General features: G+C 38.9%; 1 protein-coding gene across 2 annotated transcripts; it reads left to right on the top strand.

Moving 5' to 3' along the window:
- The first annotated feature begins 1047 nt into the window (after window positions 1-1047).
- Window positions 1048-5585, top strand: LOC143420796 (uncharacterized). Of its 2 annotated transcripts, none has more exons than XM_076889080.1 (4): window positions 1048-1231; window positions 1344-1469; window positions 3045-3392; window positions 3468-5585. In XM_076889080.1, exons 2-4 carry the CDS (start codon window positions 1397-1399, stop codon window positions 3572-3574), a joined length of 528 nt encoding a protein of 175 aa, XP_076745195.1. In that variant the 5' UTR covers window positions 1048-1231; window positions 1344-1396; the 3' UTR covers window positions 3575-5585. The 2 variants fall into 2 exon arrangements, with proteins under 2 accessions (XP_076745195.1, XP_076745194.1); XM_076889079.1 differs by having other exon boundaries at window positions 1049-1218.
- Window positions 5586-11163: the final 5578 nt, after the last annotated feature.

The raw sequence follows: 11163 nt of genomic DNA, 5'->3' as shown, positions 1-11163 counted from the left end.
GCAGACATTGTCAGGATGCCCTGCTGAAGTTCAAACTGAGCATCAGAATGGGGGGAAAAAAGCTGATTTTAGTGACTTTCAACATGCCATGCTCCTTGGTGATAGACAGGTTGCTGATCTACTGGGATTTTCTCAGAGAACCAGCTCACAGACTGGGGGGGGGGAAGCCCCAGTGTGATTAACTCTTGATGGTGTCAGAGGTCAGAATGGCTAGACTACTGATAGGAAGGCAACAAAAACTCCTTTCAGCCAAGGTATGCAGAATGCCATCTCTGAAGCAGCAGAAGAACACCAGATGCCACTGCTGTCAGCTAAGAACACTGCTCAAGGGACACTTTGGGTCCTTCACTACCAACTGAGCACCGTTTAAACACTACAGTCCATCTTGACAACATGGACCAAAATCTCTGAGGAATGTTTGCTGAATTTATGACTTTAAGATTTAAGACAGCTCTGAAGGTATAAGAAGGTCCAGCCCAGTATTACAAGATATACCTATAATAAAGGTTATTGTTTATATATATTTGTCATATGTATGTCTTAAAGTTTAATAAAATATAGCTCTATATCAGCGTCTTCAGTTGCTAGAATGTCTTTCTCTTTAGTTTAGGTGTTTTATATAGTTTTACCAACAAACACTGATCACACCAGACTAGAGCATGAAGGGATATTAATACTATAGGTACTCTATTTTACTGAAATGCCAAACTCATTTTACTTGTCCTAAGAATTTAAAGGCTTCTTCTGCCACTTATTAGGGTTCACTGCCTGATTTGACATTTAGTCCTTAAAAATATAAGGAAGTCAGTATTTAGGGGAAGCAAATATATACAGTACAGTGCAATAACAAACACCACCTCTACACATTTACTTGTCCGTGGGTAAAATGTTTTTTAAGACTACTGAAGTGAAATGATGTCAGCTATCAGTATGCTTAAAGCTCCCCTGAGTTTGGATTCAGCATGCTTCCCCGCGTGTACTTGCAGAGAAGTGACTGCTGTATTTCTCGGTTGTGCTTCTACTTTTTGACCTGCAGGGGGAACTCTTGTTTTGCGGCAAGAATTCAGTTTTACCCGCCTGAAACGTGGACCGCTCAGCAGTCTGCTGCAGTGCACGGACACCGCAGGGGCGTAGTCCTACCGGCATTCGGGCTGCAGACAGAGTCCCACATCCAGGCCTGTTAGAATTACGCTATTAGAGGCTACAGGAGGCTAATAGGTGCGATTTGAAGGTTATCCCACCTTTAGGTTGCATGCTCGTATATGTGTTTGTCTGACATATCTTGTGGTGGCATTCTGCGGCAGCGTAACTTTAACGTTTTGTCCCATGATGAACTTTGCCAGGCTCCGGCTGGTGTGAAGGTTGATCTGATCCGACAGATAGCCTGTCTATCGCCATGGAGCTGCACCTGTCCGTCATAGGCTGTCTCCTCTTTGGCAACATAATGATAACGCATCAGACGACTCACAGTATGTCTCTTTAATTACTCTTTTTGTTACCATCCATTGGCATCCAGCCCCGTTTTAAGTGGAATTTATTACTAGGACGAGAATGCTGATAACACGAAAGATATTATCTATCTATATATCTATATAGATATATCTATATATCTATATAGATATATATATATATATATAACCGTTACTGAAATTTAAGCTCCACAGTCCTTGTGATCGAGTCAAAAATCTTTCTGTGTTACTGCAGTGAAGATGTTGTTGCTCAGTTTCACCACAGAGATCAGTAAAGATTCATATAGATTATGTAATATACAAGGAAAGAGTCTTTTATCACAAATTATTTGTTATAACTTTTGACCTGAGTGGACAGGAGAACACACAGGCACACATGAATAGATATAGTTAGATATATACAGAGAGAAAGAGAGAGCAATGTTCAAAATAAAAACGGCACTTAATAAAATAATCATTTAAAAACTCTATTTTGTATTTATTTGTTGTCTTTGTCTAATATTATAATTAGTTAATGAATAGGCTGTACATAAACTATATTTTTCAAGCAAAGCTGTAATAAATTTGGCTTTATTTCCCAATGACACTTTTGCTGTCCCTGCCATTTCTCTTTTCAACCAGTCAAGAAGCCCGCAGCTCTCTTAAGTTAGTGTGAACAGCAAAGCTATTTCTTCAAAATAAACTAATACAAAATAAAGAATGTAAATTATCAAATAATTACAATTACTTTGGCCCAACAACAATACACATGCCAGCTAGCTTGTTGAATATCTTGGCACATGAGCACTTTGTTCGATGGCAGCTGACATTCATTTATTATTCAGAGTTACAGATATTTGAGGGTTACTTTTAATCTCTTCATCTGAGAAAGACGCACAACACTGTTGTGTGAATGAACTGGAATGTGAATAAAAACATTTGCGGGGTCATATTTTATGTTTACATGCTAAATTAGCTTGTTAGCTAGCTCAGTGAGTAGCCTTGTGAATGATGGCCTCTGTATCTTGAAGTGAAAAACATTCTACTTCAGTTGTAATGTTATAACACTAAGGGTAATGAAATTCTATTTCATAATAATTTGTTAATAACAGCTTGAACTCACTGATTTAATGATCAAGATCACACCAAATGTGAAAACCGGTAAAAACTTTGTATTCATGGATCGTCTTCAAACTTCACCGCAATATATTAGCGCCTGAGATCAAAGGTGACCTTGAAAAAAAGAAGAAACCATAAGGTTAAACAAATTAAGAAAAAGCTTTTATTTCCGTTAGACTATCTCCAAATTTTAAAAGTAATATTGGGGGAGATAAGCACATTCTTTGTCTGAGCACTAATTATTATTTTTTCAATACAACATTATATAACTTCACAATGACACCAAAAGATTAATATACTACGCTCGGTCCGTATTACCACTGCTGACCTTAGCATAAAATATCAAAGTTTTAGTATAACCTTTGACTTTCAGGGTAATTGCGCTCTCTGTGTGTTCTTGTCTTAAATTTGAAATCTTATCGTCTTATCTTAAAAATTTCCATCACAGAGCAAACATCCTGGCTGCTTCTGTTTCAGTGAACCCGGTGACTACATTCCTGTTTGCTCCACGTGGGCCCCAGATGTTTCCATGTCTCACCTACCTGGAGCGAAATGTCAGGGTGGACTGTGAGTTCCCGGAGACCTACGAGGTCCCCGGCCCCTACTGCGAGTATCGGCAGGACAGCCGGCTGGTGGGGACCACCTTCCCCAACCAGGTCATCTACGTGTCCATAGACGACCGTAGAAGGAGCAACGTAAGCCTGGTCCACCCTAATCTGTGCCGCCTCACCTGGGCGCCGATGGCCGATGAGAAGCCGTACACCTACACCTGCAGGGTTTATCAGGGGAGCACTTGGAAGGAGAACAGCATGGCCGTTCATCACAGTGAGTAGCGTTTACTCATTATCTGTTTCCCACAAACACCGGTGGAAACTAAACTTAAGCTTTTCTCCTTTACAGGGCTTCTTCCAATCTGCTCTGCAATCAGTGTTATGTTCAAATCAGCACCTTGGCTTTTATCGCTGGTGTTTTCACTTCCTGTGGCTGTGGGTCTTCTGAGTCCTTGATCTCTTGCTTTCACAGGATAGCAACTCAGTGGGCCTTTTTTAGTACACGATTTATTTCTCTCTCTGGCATGATGGTTGTGCATTAAATCAAGTTATAGGCAGAGAGTAGAAGCTCTCTAAATGAAGACTGAATAAAAAATTTTAAATAACCTCTCCCTTAGCATTGGACTACTCTTCAAAAATGTACCGCTGATGTGTAAGAGATTGTATGTATTAGACCTCACTGTCACCTCAGTACCTTGATCACCTTTGTTTCACAAGGGAAAAGAATTCATGACAAGTGGAAATGGCAAACACGGCAAATGAATGCAGCGCTAAAGGGTGTTCGTTCTCTTTTATGATAAAAGATTTCTTCCCTAACAAATCTTTTATGATTTGTTTTAAATCAGATTTTTTTTCCTCACCCCAAATGGTGGGAGTACGTAATCGGTTCCGTTTGTTTGTCTGTCTTTATTAGGTCTCTCTTGTAAATAAGTTTTGGGATATACAAATATTTTGTTAATGAAATTTATTACAAATACGTTTTATCATATTAGAGAAGCTGACAGAAGAAGTCTATATATGCCTATATTAAGAGTGGAGGTCATCTCTGAGGGCTTTTGTTCTTCTATCATAGAGACATATCTATAAAAGAATAGAGAGTGCGCAAGAGCTCATACGGTCTGTAAACCTAAAGATGTATTCATGTGGCCGCTATGACATTTGAATGACAGTAATACATAACTGCACTAACACTGCCTTTCCTGCTAGCACTGGACCTCTTTGACCTTTAGCTCATTTAAATTAAACCTGGACACTGGATCTGCACAGACGGCCCACCTGATAATAAGAAAATCACTCAAATAAAACCTTTTTTTGGAGAGCAATAACATAGCTGGGACGATCGCTCCTTCCCTCGAAGATCTCGGAGAAGATCTTGCAGTCACTCCACCGCGTTTCAGTCTTTACTTTAAAGGATTTCTCATGTTATTATCATCATCATTCCACCCCAAAGCTCAAAAAGACACGGAGTTGGTGTAGCTGTTTCGACTTTTGCAGCTTTGCATTGATTAAATAAAAACTTAAATAGCAGCAGTCCAGCAGAAACACATCTCCAAGATATGAAACATAAGCAATAGATATTGGAAGTGTAACTTTTTGCATTTCAAGTAATCGCTGCAGCACACCTTGGGTGTTTAAACGAGCTATTGCTTAAAACATTAATGTGCATAGTATTGGCAAAATATGAAAGTAATATTAGAGTGTTTCAATTTTATTATGTTATCTTTAAAATGTACTCACCTTCCATACTATCCAACACCAACGTTTGGGGCCCTGCTAGGCTGTATTTATGCATTTCTTAGTTTTAATGATCACAGTGTACGAATAATTGTGTCTGCAGTTTTTCTCCATTTAACTATTTTCAAGGCACCTTTTTTCAGTATTATTTAGAAAATGATTCTTGGAAGACGGCCTGATATTTTTCTTCTAGTCATCATTTTTGATTGTTTTACTGTAACACTAAAGGTGTACTAAGGTTTGCTAAACTATATTGAAAAATAAAGATAATGAATTATGAACGTTACCTGCATTTTCTCTGCACAAGTCACTATTTTGAAAGAATGTGTTTTTTAATTTATTGTGTTATGGTTTGTTTTTATTGCTTGGCCCTGTGCCGACTCATTTCACAGAAATGAAATGTATGAAACAAATTAAAATATAGTTGGAGGACAAGAGGTGAGTCTTATCTCGCACTCGTTTCAGGTTAGGATAGAAGAACACGTGTACACATGTCTAAACACTACCAAAACAAGTTAGCCATATTGATTCTGATTCTTTTTGGTTTTGCTACCTTACTATTTCTGTCCAGTAGAGAGAGCACTTTTGCAATATATAGAAAGCCATTATATGTGTAGTATAGTATCCATAAAGACCTATACATAAAATGCCTTTTATGACTTAATGTATGTAAAGCACATTCATTGTCTTGGTATTGAAAGGTGCTGTAAAAATAAACTTGTCTCATATTGTATTGCCTGTGGGTCTTTGTCACCGGCACTACACACGGCTATATTACAGGAAATCTCAGGTGTAATTATTAATATTATCAACATTAGTTTTTGTTTTTTGGGGGCCCAGATCTTTTGTGTCGTGCATCCTGATTATAATTAGTGTGATTACGAGTTGGTGGAACATAATAGATTTACATAGATTTACATAATAGATCATAATACAATAATTATAGTTCTACAACTGTTTATAACTTGTATAGTTCATATATATCAATATATTTCATATTTCTGTATAGTTTTCATGTTTATATCCTCTTCATAGCCTGTACATAACTTGTACACTCACTACAGCCTGTACATACTTATAGTTATAGCATATTCATAACATACCTTCATACCGTGTACATTGTAACATACCTATAATAGACCCATATTTGTAATATAGCTATATATCTATATTATTGGTAATATATATTTTGTAATATGTCTATATTATTGCTAATCACTTTCTGGATGGATGCAAACTGCATTTCGTTGCCGTGTACTAGTGACATGTGCAATGACAATAAAGTTGAATTCTATTTTATTCTATTTAGTCAGAGTCATATGCATGATTTTTTTTCTTGGCTGTCACAGTGAGACCCCATTTTAAAGTGGTAATGTTATGATTCAACTAATATGTTCACATCTGCCGTGTTATTTTTGGAGCCAGAAGTGCCCATAATTAGATGAGAGAAATACTGCATCCACTGATTGTGCCTCACCCAGAAACAGATACCTACTATAATTAGTGATAACACACAAATAACACACTAAAAAAGGAGAACTTTACTTGCTAAAACTGGAGCAGAGCATTCTTGGACAGTCTGTTCATTAACAGGACAGCAAGCCATGTTATTTCTTAGTGAGACACCAACAGAGCTTTGACTGGCAGCTGGCTAAAGGCCTCGATAGAGTTCAAAAGGGCCAGTTGGGTATTTTAGATATAAAGACCAAAGACATTTTTTGTAACACGCTATAAGTTGGTATATTCACATGTGAGCGTATTGGGATTGACTCATTTTTGGAGCCACCCTAAAGTGGCCGCTCAGGAAACTGCAGGTTTGGGCACAGCCCTAGCTGTGCAAAAAGGCAATTCAGCTGTGCAGCACTGAGTCTTTCGTCATTTTTTCCATTAGACACCTCCAAATCAACTGAAAGTGTGGTTGACGATAGGTGGTTATCTGATGTTTCAGCATTCAAAAAGGTCATAATTGAGTAATCTTCTCGTTGTGATTGTTCACACAGGCCTAAAGCTAAGCCCTTTGCAAAGCCTCAAAACTTTGGTGCAGACGCACTAATAGTAAAGAATGACGGTAAAGGTGATGTCACTTCCTGTAATAATAAACATAGATCAGAAAAACCAGAGGAAATGTCTTCTGTCTAGAAAGGGCATGGGTTCTTAGTGTAGTGGAAGAAAGACTTCCAATTTACAGTGAGAACCTGTCAGGGTCCTGGGTCTCCTGACCCAGCGTTTTAGTTCTTTGTGATTTTTGTATTATTGTACTTGGTGTGAGTTTCTAGTTTCGATCCCTTGCCCTTCATGTTTCTCTATGTCCCCTCTGTTCTGTGTAAGTCTGTGTCTGCATGTTTGATTTCCCCTCTGTGTCTCTCGGTTCTTAGAGTCCTCTGCCTTATGGTTTATGTCTCTGTGTTTCTTAGTTGCTGTCTCCACTGTGTCAAGTTCGCGTCTCTGTGTGATCCTTCCTGTTTTACTTTGAAGGTCCGTGTCTTATGTGAATGTGTCCTGCTTTGCTTGTCTCGTCAGTTCTAATTTCCCCCAGCTGTGCTCTCCTTCTGTGTCTCATTCTCCTCGTTACTTCCCAGTGTATTTAGTCCCTGTGTTTCTCTGAGTCAGTGTTGCGTCGTACCCTCAACAAGCTGTGTGTGTTTTGCCTCTGTGTTGCCAGTGTTTTGTTTCCAGTTCAGTGTTTTGTGCTTCAGTGTTTTAGTCCACCAGCGTTTTTGTTTGTCTTTTGGTGAGTTTAGTTAGTAAGAGGTTTTCCAGCATTAAAGCTGCGCTTTAAGTTGAATTTCTGTGTCTGAGTCCTGCATTTTGGATCCACCACTTCTGCTTGCCCGCCTGCCACACAGCCAACCATGACAGAACCAACATTGACAACACTTTTAAAGACAAACTGTTAGCTCCTCTTTTAAACTTTGCACAAAAAGTAAGAAGATTTGTGTTTGGTTTATTTCTTTGTTGTAACAATGCTAGTGGAAATTGTTATACTGTTGGACAGCTTGTTTATTTACCTTTCAATGGAGCCACATTTTAAGGAAAATGCATTTGTGGGTTGAGCAGCAGAGTTGAGTCTGAGGGTTACAACCATGAAAAACTTGCCATATCTTCCTTGCAAATGCCAAACAGCTGATTCTGCTATTAACTGTTTGGTGTAGTTTATTGAATGGGGTGAAGTTTTAGGAAACTTTGTTTATATTGCACCAAATCACAACAAAATTTGCCATCAGGCCGTTATATTGTAAAATAAAGACCCTACAATAATACGGAGGAGAAACAAGACCTATTGGCAATTTAACAATTTATTCATTGACAAACAGGGGCCTGAGCAGCATGTGGAGGAGCCATACACAGCCACAACAGTCTAGCAGCTCCTCCTCATGTTGATCAGCAGCCTGGTCACACTCTGCTGTGGGGTGGCTTCCCATTTCTTCAACCAGCATTTCAGTCAGTGTGGTTGTGTTTGTTATACATTAGCGGTTTGGCATTGGCTCAGACGATTTGTCAAGTTTTTCATGGGCATGACCCACAGACTCAACTCTGCTGCTCAACCCAAAAATGCAATTTTTCTTACAAATGTGGTTCCATTTAAGAGGAAATAAAAAGGCTTTGCAACAGTATAATATTTATTATCAAGTAGCTTTTTTGCAACAAATAATCAGCCCAACACAAATCTGACTTTTTCTGGTAGGTTTAGTTTGTAGATTTGTTGAGCGTAATGTTAAAACACATGAAGCTACATACCGGTTTACACATATTACACATACCAGTTTCTCAAGGCAATGTAATATGCTGGGCTATTTCAACAGACTATTATCCAAAGTGAGGAATATCCAAAGGGAAATTTTAACTAGTATCTCCAGCATAGCTCCTAGGCCTTTTGTTGTATAATATCATGTTTAACATGAGGTCATATAGTTATGTTTAAAATGAAGGACAGGTTTGTAGATCTCACTGACACTGAGTACTCATGGGTTAAATAAGATAAGTATACACATAATGAATTCCCAGCCACCACCCTCATCCTGCAGTACAGGACTCTTAGTCAGTGAGAAGCCTAAATACAAACCTTTGTAAAGGCTGCAGCACAACACATCACAAACCAGATTTATCTCATGACACAGATGTGTTCCACTACCCCTGACTTCTCCCGGTTGAGGTTGGTAATTGCCTCATTGAAAAAGCAGTACAACTTCTATTAATATCTGCACCGAGTGGAAGATGAATGTTTATATAATGTACCTCAGAGCTGATAGAGTTTATTCCTCCCTTGCCTGTAAAAATAAGATGGACCTTTGGTGATAGTTTCTCTCAAAGGGGGGAGTGGGTGGCATGGAGGGGCGACACAGGGGGCTGGGGCTTGGCTAATTTATCTGTGCAGTGCAGGCACAAAGCCAGGAAATTAGGTGGTTTGGGATTTGGGACTTCGGCTAATATAAAACACAATATGCACACGCACACCCAGCGTCAGAGACGCAGCGCATGTCGAGATCTCTCGGGAGGAGGCCAAAATAAATATTAATTCATGATGAGATTAACCTGGTAGCTGCCTGCTGATCAGTCCCATCACATAACGTTTAAAGAGGGCACAATGGAAATCAGTTGGATCACATAAGTGTAAAGCACGCCTGTGGTTACCTGTACCTCAGGGCTCAATCTTCAGCCAGGATGACATTCTTATGGGCGCCTGCAATGTTCCAATAAGATGTAGCGAACAAGCTACAGTTTTGTCTGTGATTTCAGCCACAAACATAGAAGACTTGAAAGTTATGTGGCATACATCTTCTCCGTCAAAGGTATACAGGCACACAGTAACTTTGTTGTAACAAATTGTCATTTGAGTTATTGTGCCTTCCTATCAGCTCAAAGCATTCTGGCATTGTTACCTAGAGAATTCCCACTTACTGGATATGTTGTTTTTCCAGACTATTCTCTTAACTAAAAAATGCTTGTGTGGGAAAATCCCAGCAGATGGCCAGTTTCTGAAATACTCAGACCAGTCTGTACGGCACAAAAAACCCAATGCCACATTCAGTCAACCAAATCACCTTTCTTCCTCATTTATTCTCCATCTGTTTGAATTTCAACAAGTCATCATGACCATGTCTGCATGCCTAAGTGCACTGAGTTGCTGCAATGTGATTGGCTAATAAGATGTTTGCATTAACAAGCGATTGAACAGGCGTACCTAACAAAGTGGCCGGTGAATATATGTGCATTTGTGAGAAATAAACAAAACAGCTTCATTACTGATTTTTAGTGACTCTGCTACATTTAAACAGATCATTCAAGCTGGAGACGCCAGCAAACAGCACCTCTCACAGGCCACTTTGCTTTGGAGAAAATGGAAAAGTCAAAGTGAAAATATTTGTATATCAGTATTTGCCAAACTCATATGAAACTATAGATATTTTTATAAGAAACTTTTAACTGGGCCTGGATATATATATGGTCTCTCTTATCAGTTTCCAGGCAGAAATGCCCTGTTAGGTGTATTCTATACATACACAAAGTAATGTATAACAATGTAAACACCTCTGGTGTCTACATACATTTCTTTTCAGAACTATTTAGCTTCTATATTTATAGTTCCCTCTTGTTCTTAAAGCTGGCAAAATGTTTGCCATTCCAGTCACTCATCACACAGTGCGAGCTGTAAAGCCAACCAAACACAGTTCCCACAGAGAGTGAGAGGACTGTAAAAGCCTCGGTATGAGTCAGAGGAAGTACCTGCCTGGTCAGCACTGGATATGGGGAGCTACAGTCAACAACTTTCTGAAACCGACAGTCTAGTAGTCATTACTACTATGTGTGTGGAAGTGAGAAAGAGTGCCAGTTTGAAACTTTATCAGTTTTCACATAACAGCTTCTACAACACTGTGAGTGCCTTCACAGAAAGCTTGTCTACAGATCTTGGATATTATAAACTGTTGTATGAGACTCCATGTTGTACAGAGTGCATTTGTGGCATGCTGAGGCCTTGGGGGAGTTTCGGTTTGTACAAACTAATGATATCTGGGAAATTTTTAGTTACCTACTTATATTCCCTGATTGTGATCAAAACTTTTGGAAAAACCAAAGATCTTTAAAGTGAAGCCATGCCCCGAGTTTGTCACCTTGAAACTATTTTGCTTACACTATGCTTTTGTTAGCTAGTATGACGAGAGCAACAATACCATTTATTGCACTTTCCATGAGTAAATACTCAACATCTTTTCTGAGTACATGACTCAAAGGTCTGCTGGTGTTACAGGAAGATATATGGACATACACACTTTTTAAAGTAATAAAAGTGAAATATTACTCACTAGTTCAAA

This window comes from Maylandia zebra, linkage group LG10 (assembly GCF_041146795.1).
Source record: "Maylandia zebra isolate NMK-2024a linkage group LG10, Mzebra_GT3a, whole genome shotgun sequence".
Lineage (NCBI taxonomy): Eukaryota > Metazoa > Chordata > Actinopteri > Cichliformes > Cichlidae > Maylandia > Maylandia zebra.
This window is presented reverse-complemented; position numbering and strand designations above follow the sequence as displayed.